Consider the following 14823-nt stretch of genomic DNA (forward strand, 5'->3'; position numbering starts at 1 on the left):
TATAGGGTCAGGGGTGTCTGTAGGGGGTGTTATAGGGTCAGGGGTGTCTGTAGGGGTGTTATAGGGTCAGGGGTGTCTGTAGGGGTGTTATAGGGTCAGGGGTGTTATAGGGGTGTTATAGGGTCAGGGGTGTCTGTAGGGGGTGTTATAGGGTCAGGGGTGTTATAGGGGTGTTATAGGGTCAGGGGTGTCTATAGGGGTGTTATAGGGTCAGGGGTGTTATAGGGGTGTTATAGGGTCAGGGGTGTCTATAGGGGTGTTATAGGGTCAGGGGTGTCTGTAGGGGTGTTATAGGGTCAGGGGTGTCTGTAGGGGTGTTATAGGGTCAGGGGTGTCTGTAGGGGGTGTTATAGGGTCAGGGGTGTTATAGGGGTGTTATAGGGTCAGGGGTGTCTGTAGGGGTGTTATAGGGTCAGGGGTGTCTATAGGTGGTTATAGGGTCCGGGGTTGTCTATAGGGGTGTCAGGGGTGTCCCCAGGGGTGTTCCAGTCCATCCCAGTGTGTCCCCAGGGGTGTCGCAGTGTGTCCCAGTCCATCCCAGTCTATCCCAGTCCATCCCAGTCTATCCCAGTCCATCCCAGTGTGTCCCCAGGGGTGTCCCAGTCCATCCCAGTCTATCCCAGTCCATCCCAGTGTGTCCCCAGGGGTGTCCCAGTCCGTCCCAGTCCATCCCAGTCTATCCCAGTCTATCCCAGTCCATCCCAGTGTATCCCCAGGGGTGTCCCAGTCTATCCCAGTCTATCCCAGTCCATCCCAGTGTCCCCCCCCACTCTGCCCACGCGGCCCCTTTTCTCTCTCTCTCTCTCTCTCTCTCCCCCCGCCCCGCCCCCCGCGGCCCCTCCACTTCCTGTTCCGGTCCCACCCGGATGTGCTTCCCCGCCGCCCCCCCCTCAGTTCCCCACACCCAATTCCAGCCCCCCCCCCCCAGGCTCCGCCTCCCGCTCTGTCGCGACAGGGCCCGCTCTGGCTGTCGCCTGTCGCGATAGGGGCGGGGCCAGAGGAGGGGGCGGAGCCACCGCCGTGGGGGCGGGCGGGGACTCTGGTGCTGGCCACGCCCTCCCCGGGCCGAGCCTCGCGCCGTGATTGGCGGGAGGCGGGTTCGGGCGCTGGCCACGCCCCCCCCGGGCCGAGCCTCGCGTCGTGATTGGCGGGAGGCGGGCTCGGGCGCTGGCCACGCCCACCCAGGGGTAGCCTCGCGCCGTGATTGGCGGGAGGCCGCGCGCAGTCCGGAAGTGAAGGCGCCGTACGGGCTGGGGGCGAGCGGGGGCTGCGGACGGTGAGTGGGGGGCGCCATGTTGGGGGGGAGGGCGCCCGCCCCGAGCGGGGGGTTTGGGGGGCTCCGGTGGGTCCCGACGGGGCTCGGAAGGGCCGGGGGCGGCCCTTGGGGCGCGGCGGGGGGGGTTACGGGGGTCGCGGGTGGGTCGGGAGGGGCCACGAGGGTCAGGGGGGTGATCTCGGGGTGGAGGCGCTGAGTGGGGGGCGCCATGTTGGGGGGGGGCGGCCGCTCCGAGGGGGGGTTTGGGGGGCTCCGGTGGGCCCTGAGGGGGGTCGGAAGGGTCGGGGGCGACCTTTGGGGTGCGGGGGAAGGTCTGCGGGGTGCTGGGCGGTCTGAGGGTTGGGGGGCGTCCCTCGGGTGGAGCGGGGGCTGCGGGCGCTGAGGGGGGGGCGCCATGTTGGGGGGGGCGAGGGGTTTGGGGTGGTTGGGGGGGCTCGGGGGGTCTCTGGGGGGGTCCTTGGGGTGCGGGGCGGGGTTTGGGGGGGTTTTGGGGTCTCTGGGGGGGGTCCTTGGGGTGCGGGGCAGGGTTTGGGGGGGTTCGGGGGGGTTTGGAGGGGCTGGGAGGGTCCGGGCGGTGGTCCCGGGGGGGGGTGGCGGCCACTTCGGGGGGTCCCGAGGGGGGGAGTTGGAGGGGTTAGGGGGGTCTTTGGGGTGGGGGGTTTAGGGGGGGCTTGGGGGGATCCCTGGGCTGGTTTGGGGGGGGGTCCCTGGGGTGAGGAGGCTGGTCTTGGGGTCCCTGAGTTGGTTTGGGGGTGTCGTGGGAGGTCCTTGGGCTGCTTTTGGGGTCCTTGGGGCTGGTTTTGGGGGTGTCTGAGGGGGGTCCCTGGGCTGGTTTTGGGTCCCTGGACTGGGTTGGGGGTGTCTGAGGGGGGTCCCTGTGCTGGGGAGGCTGGTTTTGGGGTCCCTGGGCTGGTTTTGGGTCCCTGGGCTGGTTTGGGGCTGTCTGAGGGGGGTCCCTGTGCTGGTTTTGGGGTCCCTGGGCTGTTTTAGGGGTGTCAGAGGGGGATCCCTGGGCTGGTTTTGGGTCCCTGGGCTGGTTTGTGGAGTCAGACCCCCCTTTCCCAGGGGCTGCCTTGGAGGTCCCACCCCAGAGACCCCTTCGCCTCCCCCTCCTCCCCTTTGTGTCGGGATATCCCTGGATTTGGGGCTTCCCTGGGATTCCCATCCCCCCCATCTCACCTGTGTCCCCCCCAGTCCCACAGCCCTCCCAAATCCATGGATTCCCTGGGATTCCCTGGAATTATCTGCCCCCCATCTCACCTGTGTCCCCCCCAGTCCCACAGGCCCCCAAATCCATGGATTCCCTGGGGTTCCCATCTCCCCCATCTCACCTGTGTCCCCCCCAAATCCATGGATTCCCTGGGATTCCCATCCCCAATCTCACCTGTGTCCATCCTGCAGCCCCCCCGGATCCATGGATTCCCTGGGATTTCCTGGTGTTCCTTGGGATTCCCTGGGATTCCCTGCCCCCCCAATCTCACCTGTTTTCCCCCCCAATCCCACAGCCCCCCCGGATCCATGGATTCCCTGGGATTCCCTGGGATTCCCATCCCCAATCTCACCTGTGTCCATCCCACAACCCCCCCGGATCCATGGATTCCCTGGGATCCCCTGGAATTCTCTGCCCCCCCAATCTCACCTGTTTTCCCCCCAATCCCGCAGCCCCCCTGGATCCATGGATTCCCTCGGATTCCCTGGGATTCTCTGCCCCCCCAATCTCACCTGTTTTCCCCCCCAATCTCACCTGTTTTCCCCCCCAATCCCACAGCCCCCCCGGATCCATGGATTCCCTGGGATCCCCTGGGATTCTCTGGGATTCTCTGCCCCCGCAGTCTCACCTGTGTTCCCCCAGTCCCACAGCCCTCCCAAATCCATGGATTCCCTGGGATTCCCTGGGATTCCCATCCCCAGTCTCACCTGTGCCCCCCATATCCCACAGCCCCCCTAAATCCATGGATTCCCTGGGATTCCCTGGGATTCCCTGCCCCCCCAATCTCACCTGTTTTCCCCCCAATCCCACAGCCCCCCCGGATCCATGGATTCCCTGGGATCCCCTGGGATTCTCTGGGATTCCCTGCCCCCCCAGTCTCACCTGTGTTCCCCCAGTCCCACAGCCCTCCCAAATCCATGGATTCCCTGGGATCCCCTGGGATTCTCTGCCCCCCCAGTCTCACCTGTTTCCCCCCCAATCTCACCTGTTTTCCCCCCCAATCTCACCTGTTTCCCCCCCAATCCCGCAGCCCCCCCGGATCCATGGATTCCCTGCTCTTCCTCTCCGCCCGCCGGATCGTGGCCCTGCACCCCCTGCCCGCGGTGCCCCCCCACCTGTATCCCGCCCTTTTCCAAGCGGCCTTCCTGGATGGGAGGCTCCAGGTGCTGCAGGACCTGGTGGCCGAGTGGCCCTTCCCGGTGCTCAACTTCCAGCGGATCGTGGGCGTGGGGAGCCGGGAGCTGCTCCGGGATCACTCCTCCAAGCTCTGCATCCAGTCCGTCATCGGCGCCGTCGTCGAGCAGATCCGCCTGGACCTGGAGGAGCCGGGGCGACATTCCAGGTGGGTCAGGAATTCCGGGGTGGGACAGCACCCAATTCCAGGTGGGTCGGGAATTCCAGGGTGGGACAGCACCCAATTCCAGGTGGGTCGGGAATTCTGGGATGCAGCACCCGATTCCAGGTGGGTCGGGAATTCTGGGATAGAACAACCCGATTCCAGGTGGGTTGGGAATTCTGGGATGCAGCAACCCAATTCCAGGTGGGTCGGGAATTCCAGGGTGGGACAGCACCCAATTCCAGGTGGGTCGGGAATTCTGGGGTACAAGAACCCAATTCCAGGTGGGTCGGGAATTCTGGGATAGAACAACCCAATTCCAGGTGGGTCGGGAATTCTGGGATACAACAACCCGATTCCAGGCGGGTCGGGAATTCTGGGGTGGGACAATCCAATTCCAGGTGGGTCGGGAATTCTGGGATACAGCACCCGATTCCAGGTGGGTCGGGAATTCTGGGATACAGCAACCCAGTTCTAGGTGGGTCGGGAATTCCGGGGTGGGACAGCACCCAATTCCAGGTGGGTCGGGAATTCTGGGATAGAACAACCCAATTCCAGGTGGGTCGGGAATTCTGGGATAGAACAACCCAATTCCAGGTGGGTCGGGAATTCTGGGATGCAGCAACCCAATTCCAGGTGGGTTGGGAATTCTGGGATACAGCAACCCAATTCCAGGTGGGTCGGGAATTCTGGGATAGAACAACCCAGTTCTAGGTGGGTCGGGAATTCTGGGATGGGACAGCACCCAATTCCAGGTGGGTCGGGAATTCTGGGATACAGCAACCCAGTTCCAGGCGGGTCGGGAATTCTGGGATACAGCAACCCAGTTCCAGGTGGGTCGGGAATTCTGGGATGCAACAACCCAATTCCAGGTTGGTTGGGAATTCTGGGATGGGACAGCACCCAATTCCAGGTGGGTCGGGAATTCCGGGATACAACAACCCGATTCCTTTCCCACTGGGGCGTTTTCCTGCTTATTTTTCCCAGTTTTCCCACTTTTCCTGGCCCAGCTTGGTGATTGGGAATTCCGGGATAGAACAACCCAATTCCTTCCTCCTTGGGTGTTTTCCTGCTTATTTATTCCTGGGTTTCCCACTTTTTCCAGCCCAACCAGTGCGATTTCAGGCGTTTGGGAATTCTGGGATACAGCAGCCCAATCCTTTCCTTCTTGGGCGTTTTTCCCTGCTCATTCATTCCTGATTTTCCCACTTTTCCCGGCCCAGCTTGGTGATTGGGAATTCCAGGATACAACAACCCCAATTCCTTCCTCCTTGGGCATTTTCCTGCTTATTTATTCCTGGGTTTCCCACTTTTCCTGGCCCAGCCAGTGCGATTCCAGGTGGGTTGGGAATTCCGGGATACAACAACCCAATCCTTTCCCGCTCGGGTGTTTCCCTGCTTGTTCATTCCCGTTTTTCCCACTTTTCCCGGCCCAGCTTGGCTATTGGGAATTGCAGGATACAACCATCTAATCCTTTCCCACTGGGGTATTTTCCTGCTTATTTATTCCTGCTTTTCCCACTTTTCCCAACCTGGCCGCGATTCCAGGTGGGTCGGGAATTCCGGGATACAACAACCCAACTTCTTCCTCCTTGGGCATTTTCCCTGCTCATTTATTCCTGCTTTTCCCACTTTTCCCAGCCCAGCCAGTGCGATTTCAGGTGTTTGGGAATTCTGAGATACAACAACTCAATCCTTCCTCCTTGGGCGTTTTCCTGCTTCTTTATTCCCGGGTTTCCCACTTTTCCTGGCCCAGCTTGGCGATTGGGAATTCCGGGATAGAACAACACCCAATTCCTTCCTCCTTGGGCATTTTCCTGCTTATTTATTCCTGGGTTTCCCACTTTTCCCGGCCCAGCTTGGCGATTGGGAATTCCGGGATACAACAACCCAATTCCAGGCGGGTTGGGAATTCCGGGATACAACAGCCCCAATCCTTTCCTCCTTGGGCGTTTTCCTGCTTCCTTATTCCCAGTTTTCCCACTTTTCCCGGCCCGGCTTGGCGATTGGGAATACAATTGGCGATTCCGGGATACAACCACCCAACTCCTTCCTCCTTGGGCGTTTTTCCTTGCTCCTTCATTCCCTCTTTTCCCTCTTTTCCCCCCTTTTCCAGCCGGTGCCGCCTGCGCGTGCTGGACGTGACGGGCCTGCCGGACGACGCCACGACGGGCCGCGGCCCCGACGGGATGAGCGTGTGGTCGGGCACCGTGGCCCTGGCCAAGGCCTGCGTGGAGGTCTCCAAGCACCACCGGGAGTCCCGGGAGTTCCAGAGGCGCGGGGCCAAGCGCCACAAGGGCCGCTCCGGCGCCGCCACCGCCGCCGCCGCCACCACCGCCACCGCCGCCGCCCCTTCCCCGCGCTCGGCCGGCGTCGACGTCCACGCCGACTTCTTCGTCAACCGCACGTCCTACGGGATCCTGCGGGACGCGCTGCAGACCGGGAACGCCGGCCCGCTGCGCCTGCGCTGCCGCGAGTTCCAGGCCGAGAAGCTGTCGGTGGACGGCATCGTCAGCCTGCTCAAGTCCCTGGACCCCGCCGGCGTGCGCAGGGTGGACCTGCGCTTCCGCAACCTGGGCCTCACCGGGCTCTCCGTGGTGCTGCTCCACCTCTCCCAGTTCCCCGACCTGCGCAGCCTCAAGCTCCAGTACAGCAACGTGGACGTGCGCAGGTCGACGCCGGAGCTGGTGCTGGGCATCCGCTGCCTGGCCAGGGAGCTGGGCAAGCTGCCCAGCCTCAAGGAGCTCAACCTGGGCTCCTCCCGGCTCTCCGGGAACCTCCGGCAGGTCCTGTGGTGAGTGCCCGGCTGTGGGATCCCGGCGCGGGGCGGGAGGGACGGCAGGGGTGGCATTGGGTGGCAGAGGGTGGGTTGGGTGACAAAGGTTGGATTTGGTGGAGGGGCAGAGGGTGGGTTTGGTGGCAAAGGTTGGGTTTGGTGGCCAAGAGGAGTGGCAGAGGTTGGGTTTGGTGAAGTGGCAGAGGTTGGATTTGTTGACCAAGAGGACTGGCAGAGGTTGGGTTTGGTGGAAAAGGTTGGGTTTGGTGGCCAAGAGGTTGGGTTTGGTGGCCAAGAGGAGTGGCAGAGGTTGGGTTTGGTGGCCAAGAGGTTGGGTTTGGTGGCCAAGAGGAGTGGCAGAGGTTGGGTTTGGTGGCCAAGAGGTTGGGTTTGGTGGCCTTGGAGGAGTGGCAAAGATTGGGTTTGGTGGCCAAGAGATTGGGTTTGGTGGCCAAGAGGAGTGGCAGAGGTTGGGTTTGGTGGCCAAGAGGTTGGGTTTGGTGGCCAAGAGGAGTGGCAGAGGTTGGGTTTGGTGGCCAAGAGGTTGGGTTTGGTGGCCTTGGAGGAGTGGCAAAGATTGGGTTTGGTGGCCAAGAGATTGGGTTTGGTGGCCAAGAGGAGTGGCAGAGGTTGGGTTTGGTGGCCAAGAGGTTGGATTTGGTGACCTTGGAGGAGAGGCAGAGGTTGGGTTTGGTGGCAAAGGTTGGGTTTGGTGGCCGAGAGGAGTTGCAGAGGTTGGGTTTGGTGGCCAAGAGATTGGGTTTGATACCCAAGAGGCTGGATTTGGTGGCCAAGAGGAGTGGCAGAGGTTGGGTTTGGTGGCCAAGAGGTTGGGTTTGGTGGCCTTGGAGGAGTGGCAAAGATTGGGTTTGGTGGCCAAGAGATTGGGTTTGGTACCCAAGAGGCTGGATTTGGTGGCCAAGAGGAGTGGCAGAGGTTGGGTTTGGCAGAGGTTGGGTTTGGTGGCCTTGGAGGTCTTTTCCGAGCTCCAGGGGTTTCATTTTCCCGATATTCCGTGGCTCTGTGTTCCCGTGATCCCAGAATTCCCTGATTTCCTGATTCCGTTACCTCATCGTTCCAGGAGCCCGGGACTCAGTGACCCCCATAATTCCATGACCCCCTAATCCCATAATTCCATGAATCCACGATCCCACAATTCCATGATCCCCTAATCCCATCATCCCATGAATCCATGACCCCACATCTCCCCAATTCCATGAATCCATGATCCAACATCTCCCTAACTCCAGGATGCCATGAGCTCATGATTCCACAATTCCATGACCCCGTAACTCCATGACCCCACGATTCCATGACCCCATAAATCCATGATCCCCAAACTCCCAAGATCCCAGAATTCCATGACCCCATAACTCCATGATCCCATGATGGATTCCACAATCTCAAGGCTCCATGATCCCATAACTCCATGACCCCATAACTCCATGACCCCATAACTCCATGATCCCATAACTCCAAGATCCCAGAATTCCATGACCCCATAACTCCATGATCCCATAACTCCAAGATCCCAGAATTCCATGACCCCATGATTCCATGACCCTATAACTCCATGACCCCAGAATTCCATGACCCCATGATTCCATGACCCTATAACTCCATGACCCCATAACTCCATGACCCCAGAATTCCATGATCCCATAACTCCAAGATCCCAGAATTCCATGACCCCACAATTCCATGACGGATTTCACAATCTCAAGGCTCTATGACCCCATACGATTCCATGACCCCGTAACTCCACGATCCCCTAACTCCCAAGATCCCATAATCCCATGATTCCATGACCCTATAACTCCACGATCCCATAATCCCACAATCCCCCAAATTTGCCCTCGGGTCTCTTTTCCCGCCGTTCCTCCAGGAATTCGGGAACCATCCCAAGGTCCCACGGGGTGGATCCCACAGCGGGGTCACGTCTCCTTTTCCCCCTCTCTCTCCCCCCCCAGCGAACTGCAGGCCCCGCTGGAAAGCTCCCGTGATCCCAGAATTCCCTGATTTCCCGATTCGCTTATCTCAGGAGCCCGGGACTCAGTGACCCCCCAATCCCATCATTCCATGAATCCAAGATCCCATAATTCCATGACCCCCTAATCCCATCATTCCATGAATCCACGATCCCACATCTCCCCAACTCCAGGATGCCACGATCTCATGATTCCACAATCCCACAGTTCCATGATCCCTCCATTCCATGACCCCGTAACTCCACAGTCCCATGACGGATTCCACAATCCCAAGGCTCCATGACCCCATAACTCCAAGATCCCAGAATTCCATGCCTCCACGATTCCATGACTCCATAACTCCGTCACCCCATAACTCCATCACCCCATAATTCCATGACCCCATAACTCCATGATCCCCAAACTCCCAGGATCCCATAATCCCATGACCCCATAACTCCATGATCCCCTAACTCCCGTAAGCCCCAGGATGGGGTGGAAAAACCTCGGGACGGGGTGGAATTCGGGAACCATCCCGACATCCCAAAGTCCCACGGGGGGTGGGGGGTGTTTGATCCCTCAGATCCCACAGCGGGGTCACGTCTCCTTTTCCCCCTCTCTCTCTCTCTCTCCCCCCCCCAGCGAACTGCAGGCCCCTCTGGAGAGCCTGGAGCTGGCCTTCTGCTCCCTCCTTCCCGCCGACTTCGCCTTCCTGTCCCAGAGCTTCCACGCGCCCGCCCTGAAGCGCCTGGACCTGAGCGGCCACGACTTCTCGCAGGCCCTGCTGGAGCCCCTCCGGCAGCTCCTGGAGGAGACGTCGGCCTCGCTGCTGCACCTGGACCTCATGGAATGCCGCCTCACGGACTCCCACCTGGACTCGCTGCTGGCCTCGCTGCGCCGCTGCTCCCGCCTGCGCTTCCTCGGACTCTTCGGCAACGCCCTGAGCACGGCGGGGCTGCGGGAGCTGCTCTGGAAGACCGTGGCCTTCCCGGAGCTGCGCCTCGTGGTCTACCCGGTGCCCGTGGATTGCTACAAGCCGGGGCTCCACCAGCGCCGCTCCGGCTCCCGCTGGATCCTGGAGGAGCGCCTGGACCGGGAACGTTTGGGAGCGGCCAGCGCCGAGCTGGCCCGGATGCTGGAGAGCTCCGGCAGGTCCGACGTCGTCTGGACCTACAACCCCTACGGACACGGGGCCCTGGATTACTTCTCCTTGTAGCCTCCCCCCCCCCCGCCCGGCCCGGGAAGAGCCCTCCCTTCCCTTCCCGGGGCCTCGGGATATCCCCTCCCTGCTCCCCCCCGGAATTCCGGGGCGCTGCCGGCGGCTTTTCCCGCCTCCCATTAGGGCGTTCCCGCCTCCAGTTAGGGTGTTCCCACCTCCAGTTAGGGCGTTCCTGCCTCATCCCGGGCTTTTCCTGCTGAGTTTGGGCGGCTTCCGCCTCATCCTGGTGTTTTCCCACCTCATCCTCATGGTTTCCCACCTTATCCTGGTGGGTTTCCCGCCTCATCCTGGTGGTTTCCCACCTGATCCCAGTGGTTTCCCACCTCATCCCGATGATTTCCCACCTCATCCCAGTGTTTTCCCTCCTCATCCCAGTGGTTTCCCACCTTATCCTGGTGGTTTCCCACCTCATCCCGATGATTTCCCTTCTCATCCCAGTGGTTTCCCACCTCATCCTGGTGGTTTTCCACCTCATCCCAGTGTTTTCCCACCTTATCCCAGTGGTTTCCCACCTTATTCTGATGATTTTCCACCTTATCCTGGTGGTTTCCCACCTCCTCCCGGTGGTTTCCCACCTCATCCCAATGATTTCCCACCTCATCCCGGTGGTTTCCCTCCTCATCCCAGTGTTTTCCCGCCTCCTCCCGGTGGTTTCCCACCCCGTGTGGGTGGCTTTGAGCCTCATTCCAGTATTTTTCCCCCCCTCTCCTTGGTGCTATTCCCACCCCTTCCCGGTGTTTTCCCGTCTCATCCCGGTGTCTTTCCACCCCATCGGGCGTTTTCCACCTGATTTGGGATCATTTTCCTCCTCATCCCATTGTTATTCCGCCTCATTCCTCTGCTTTTCCCCTCATCCCACTGATTTTCCCCCTCATCCCATTGATTTTCCCCCTCATCCCATTGATTTTCCCCCTCATCCCAGTGTCCTCCCACCCCATCCCGGTGTTTTCCCATCTCATCCCGGTGTGTTTCCACCTAATTTGGGATTGTTTTCCACCTCATCCCAGTGTCTTCCCGCCCCATCCTGCTGATTTTCCCCCTCATCCCGGTGTCCTCCCGCCCCATCCCGGTGTTTTCCCATCTCATCCCAGTGTTTTTCCGCCTCCTTGGGTGTTTTCCACCCAATCTGGGAGAGTTTTCCGCCTCATCCCATTGTTATTCCACCCCATCCCATTGATTTTCCCCCTCATCCCAGTGTCCTCCCACCCCATCCCGGTGTTTTCCCATCTCATCCCGGTGTGTTTCCACCTAATTTGGGATTGTTTTCCACCTCATCCCATTGATTTTCCCCCTCATCCCAGTGTCTTCCCGCCCCATCCCGCTGATTTTCCCCCTCATCCCGGTGTCCTCCTGCCCCATCCCGGTGTTTTCCCACCCCATCCTGGTGTTTTCCCACCTCGCCCTGGTCCTTCCCAACCCCATCCCGTTGCCCTTCCACCCCATCCCGATGTTTTTCCACCCCATCCTGGGGCTTTTCCACCCCATCCTATTGTCCTTCCACCTCATCCCGATGTTTTTCCACCCCATCCCGTTGCCCTTCCACCTCATCCCCGTGCTTTTCCACCCCATCCTTATGTTTTTCCACCCCATCCCGATGTTTTTCCACCCCATCCCGCTGCCCTTCCACCCCATCCCGATGTTTTTCCACCTCATCCTGGGGCTTTTCCAGCCCATCCCGGTGCTTTTCCAGCCCATCCTGCCCTCCCCTCCCCTCATCCCGACGTTTTCCTGCCCGTTCCCGCCTCACCCGAGTCTTTTCCTGCCCCATCCCAACCTTTCCCAAGGAACTCGAGTCGCCCCTCCCCGCCCGAGAATTCCGGGATGGATCCGGTGGCCCCGGAAAAAAAACCCCCCCGGAACTGCTCCCGATGGACACGGGGCCGGGCGGGAATTAATTAACGGGCTGTTAATTAACGAGCGAGCGACCGATGATTGATGGACAGCACGGGATGGGATGGGATGGGATGGGATGGGATGGGATGGGATGGGATGGGATAGGAAGGGAAGGGACGGGATGGGATGGGATGGGATGGGATGGGGATATTCGGGATCGTTCCCGATGGAATCGCAACGGTCGGAAAAAGAAAATAAAGGAATTGCGGAAAACGTGGCGGGAAAAGGAAAAAAGGGGGGGAAAAATAAGGTGGGAAAGGGACGGGAGGGAAAACGTTCGGGAAGGAGGGAAAAGCCCCTGGAATGGGGGAGGGGGAGGGAGAGACAGACCCCCAGACTCCCTATGGAGCCCCCGATCCCCTATGGAACCCCCAGACCCCCCTATGGAACCCACAGCCCCTATAGACACCCCTACAGCCCCTATAGACACCCCTATGGAACCCACAGCCCCTATAGACACCCTATGGAACCCACAGCCCCTATAGACACCCCCACAACCCCTATAGACACCCCTATGGAACCCACAGCCCCTATAGACACCCCTATGGAACCCACAGCCCCTATAGACACCCCCACAACCCCTATAGACACCCTATGGAACCCACAGCCACTATGGACACCCCTATGGAACCCACAGCCCCTATAGACCCCCTATGGAACCCAGAGCCCCTATAGACACCCCCACAGCCCCTATAGACACCCTATAGAACCCACAGCCCCTATAGACACCCCTATGGAACCCACAGCCCCTATAGACACCCCTATGGAACCCACAGTCCCTATAGACACCCCTATGGAACCCACAGCCCCTATAGACCCCCCTATGGAACCCACAGCCCCTATAGACACCCTATGGAACCCACAGCCCCTATAGACACCCCTATGGAACCCACAGCCCCTATAGACACCCCCACAGCCCCTATAGACACCCTATGGAACCCACAGCCCCTATAGACACCCCCACAGCCCCTATAGACACCCTATGGAACCCACAGCCCCTATAGACACCCCCACAGCCCCTATAGACACCCTATGGAACCCACAGCCCCTATAGACACCCCTATGGAACCCACAGCCCCTATAGACCCCCTGTGTGTCTATAGGAGGAGGCCAAGAGGCCCAAGCGGACGACGTCGCCGGGCTGGGCAGTGAACCGGACCCCTCGGACCCCCCGGAACACGTGGAGGCAGCGGGGGTGGGTCTGGGCATCCCGCAGGTCCTCCAGGGCCTCGGTCAGCAGGAAATGCAGCACCTTGAAGGGAAATCTGTCCAGATATTCCTGGCGGGAGTGCCCGGCCAGGGGCACAGCCCTGTTGAACTCCCTGTACAAATCTGTCTCCAACGTGTATGCCAGGAGGGCAATGGCCTCTTCCTTCCAACGCAGAGACCCCAGGGATGGGTGGCTGTGCCATTTGACGGTGGCATCATCCCAGGCCTTGGAGTAATTGCTGTTGGGGCCAAGCTCGGAGCGGTTGAGCGCCAGCAGCTCCTCCACCATTTCGTCGCTGCAGTCCTGGTACTGGTCATCGAAGGCGTTGGGGGCCACGTCCAGTGCCATCTCCTTGATGCCAGTGGCCGAGGTCACGGCCAGCAGCACCAGCAGCAGGAGCTCCATGGTGGGCAGACACTCCGCAGGGACCCCCAGACACTGTGAGGACGCAGGCGGGGCCGCGGCCGCTTCCTCTGGGAGGGACTGGGGAGGTGGGGAGGGGGAGCGGGGTCAGCCCGGGCAGAGGGGGACACCCCCGGCCGCACCCCCGGCCAGGAGCCCCCCGGCCACAGCCCAGCACTGCCCCGACCCCCACCCTGGTCCCACGGGCCGTCGCCCCCCGTGCCCAGCACCCCGGCCCCGGCCCCCGCAGCCCCACGGCGTCACCCCGGGACCCCGGCCCCAAGTGTTACCTGTGCCCTGCGCTGGCTGTGGGGTCTGGGTGCTGCTCCCGGCCCCCACTGAGCTCCTGCAGAGGGGACACGGGGCTGCTCCGGCTTTTTATAGCCGGGATGGTTGGGCCTGGCTCCAGACCCTCCTTCCTGCTCCCAGGTAATTTTACTGTCCCCCCACAGGCCCTGGAGCAGCCGCTGCCCCCTCTGAGTCCAGGGATGGGCAGGAACCCCCCAGCGAATCCCCTCTTGCTCCTGTCTGTGTCTGGTAGGTTGGGCTAACTCGGCAGAAGAAAAAGTAAAAACGAAAGTTGCACAAGCAAAACAAACCCCCTGATTTTATTTTCTACTTCCCATCCACAGGCAATGTCCGGCAGGGCAGAGCAGAGGGGCAGAATCCTCCCCTCCCCTGCTGCCCACGCTGGGGGATCAGCCCAGTACACGGGGGGGTCTGGGATGGGGCATGTCCGGCCTCCTGCCCAGCAGCACCCCCAGGTCCTTCTCCCAGGGCTGCTCCATCTGTTCACCCCCAGCCTGGATGGATCCCGGGCGTTGCCCCGACCCTTGTGCAGCACCAGCACTTGGCCTCGTTAAACCTCAGGAGATCCCCGGGGCCACTTCTCGGGCTTGTCCGGGTGCCTCTGGGTGGCCCCGTCCTTCAGGTGTGTCACCTGCACCCTCAGCTCGGTGGCACCTGCAGAGCTGCTGGGAGTGCCCTCGACCCCTTTGCCTGTGTCATCAGTGAGGACATTAAATCACACTGGTCCCAGTACGGACCCCTGAGGGGCACCACTGGCCACTGATGTCCATCGGGACTCGGAGCCCTCTGGGTGGGATCATCCAACCAATTCCTGAGCCACCCAACAGTCCCTGTCCCTGTGGATCCATCACTGTAGTTTGGAGGGAAGGCTGTTGTGGGCACCGTGGCAAAGGTTTTACACAAGTGCTGATCGATGGCACCCGGGGCCCTTCCCCGCCCCCTGATGGGAGTCACCCCAGCCAAGAAGGGCCTGAATTGGGACCCCTGACCCCCTGCCCCTGCCCCCCCCAGGCCACAGTGGCCAAAGGGACCCCCCACATCTCGGGGGGCTCCTCCTGGCAATGCTGCCCCTGGCAGTGGCCACCGGCACCCCCTGAGCCACGAGGACCCTGCTGTCACCTCTGCCACCGTGCCCGGCCAGGAAGAGGGCTCAGGAACGGAGCCACCGGTGTCCCCAGGACGGGCCGGGGGGCACGGGGACCCCCCGCTGCAGGGGGACACTGGA

At 60.9% G+C, this 14823-nt stretch overlaps 3 protein-coding genes and 2 long non-coding RNA genes across 8 annotated transcripts; 3 read left to right on the forward strand and 2 right to left on the reverse strand.

The window, feature by feature from the left end:
• Positions 1 to 1181: 1181 nt before the first annotated feature.
• LOC127464382 (leucine-rich repeat-containing protein 14-like) lies at positions 1182 to 10033 on the forward strand. Its single transcript, XM_051774669.1, has 4 exons — positions 1182 to 1276; positions 3517 to 3828; positions 5939 to 6616; positions 9208 to 10033. The coding sequence occupies exons 2-4, from the start codon at positions 3530 to 3532 to the stop codon at positions 9779 to 9781; spliced, it is 1551 nt and encodes a 516-aa protein (XP_051630629.1). The 5' UTR covers positions 1182 to 1276; positions 3517 to 3529; the 3' UTR covers positions 9782 to 10033.
• On the forward strand, positions 4467 to 5240 carry LOC127464385 (uncharacterized). Its single transcript, XR_007901335.1, has 3 exons — positions 4467 to 4497; positions 4537 to 4577; positions 4617 to 5240. It is a non-coding gene; the product is annotated as an uncharacterized LOC127464385 (long non-coding RNA).
• On the reverse strand, positions 9892 to 11481 carry LOC127464384 (uncharacterized). Its single transcript, XR_007901334.1, has 6 exons — positions 11370 to 11481; positions 11181 to 11327; positions 10949 to 11011; positions 10444 to 10633; positions 10087 to 10170; positions 9892 to 10043 (listed from the first exon to the last, which is right to left on the reverse strand). It is a non-coding gene; the product is annotated as an uncharacterized LOC127464384 (long non-coding RNA).
• LOC127464383 (splicing factor 3A subunit 2-like) lies at positions 10053 to 11753 on the forward strand. Of its 4 annotated transcripts, XM_051774673.1 has the most exons (4): positions 10053 to 10654; positions 10949 to 11011; positions 11181 to 11216; positions 11385 to 11753. In XM_051774673.1, exons 1-4 carry the CDS (start codon positions 10117 to 10119, stop codon positions 11681 to 11683), a joined length of 936 nt encoding a protein of 311 aa, XP_051630633.1. In that variant the 5' UTR covers positions 10053 to 10116; the 3' UTR covers positions 11684 to 11753. The 4 variants fall into 4 exon arrangements, with proteins under 4 accessions (XP_051630633.1, XP_051630632.1, XP_051630630.1 ...); XM_051774672.1 differs by having other exon boundaries at positions 11181 to 11753; XM_051774670.1 differs by having other exon boundaries at positions 10053 to 10705; positions 10833 to 11753.
• A 1002-nt stretch (positions 11754 to 12755) lies between these two features.
• On the reverse strand, positions 12756 to 13802 carry LOC127464389 (erythroblast NAD(P)(+)--arginine ADP-ribosyltransferase-like). The gene is made up of 2 exons (XM_051774678.1): positions 13580 to 13802; positions 12756 to 13370 (listed from the first exon to the last, which is right to left on the reverse strand). The coding sequence occupies exon 2, from the start codon at positions 13290 to 13292 to the stop codon at positions 12756 to 12758; it is 537 nt and encodes a 178-aa protein (XP_051630638.1). The 5' UTR covers positions 13293 to 13370; positions 13580 to 13802.
• Between the last annotated feature and the right edge of the window lie 1021 nt (positions 13803 to 14823).

The sequence above is a fragment of the Manacus candei genome, unplaced genomic scaffold (genome assembly GCF_025592945.1).
Source record: "Manacus candei isolate 608988 ecotype Guabito, Panama unplaced genomic scaffold, ASM2559294v1 h1tg000214l, whole genome shotgun sequence".
Classification (NCBI taxonomy): domain Eukaryota; kingdom Metazoa; phylum Chordata; class Aves; order Passeriformes; family Pipridae; genus Manacus; species Manacus candei.

Bases quoted from the DNA above. Each gene is read 5' to 3' on its own strand.
- LOC127464382 (XM_051774669.1), top strand. From the start codon at position 3,530: ATGGATTCCCTGCTCTTCCTCTCCGCCCGCCGGATCGTGGCCCTGCAC. The intron at 3,829-5,938 runs GTGGGTCAGGAA...CCCCTTTTCCAG, and splicing joins GAGCCGGGGCGACATTCCAG to CCGGTGCCGCCTGCGCGTGC. The intron at 6,617-9,207 runs GTGAGTGCCCGG...TCCCCCCCCCAG, and splicing joins AACCTCCGGCAGGTCCTGTG to CGAACTGCAGGCCCCTCTGG.
- LOC127464383 (XM_051774670.1), top strand. From the start codon at position 10,117: ATGATTTCCCACCTCATCCCAGTGTTTTCCCTCCTCATCCCAGTGGTT. The intron at 10,706-10,832 runs GTGTCCTCCCAC...CCCCTCATCCCG, and splicing joins TGATTTTCCCCCTCATCCCA to GTGTCCTCCCGCCCCATCCC.
- LOC127464389 (XM_051774678.1), bottom strand. From the start codon at position 13,292: ATGGAGCTCCTGCTGCTGGTGCTGCTGGCCGTGACCTCGGCCACTGGC.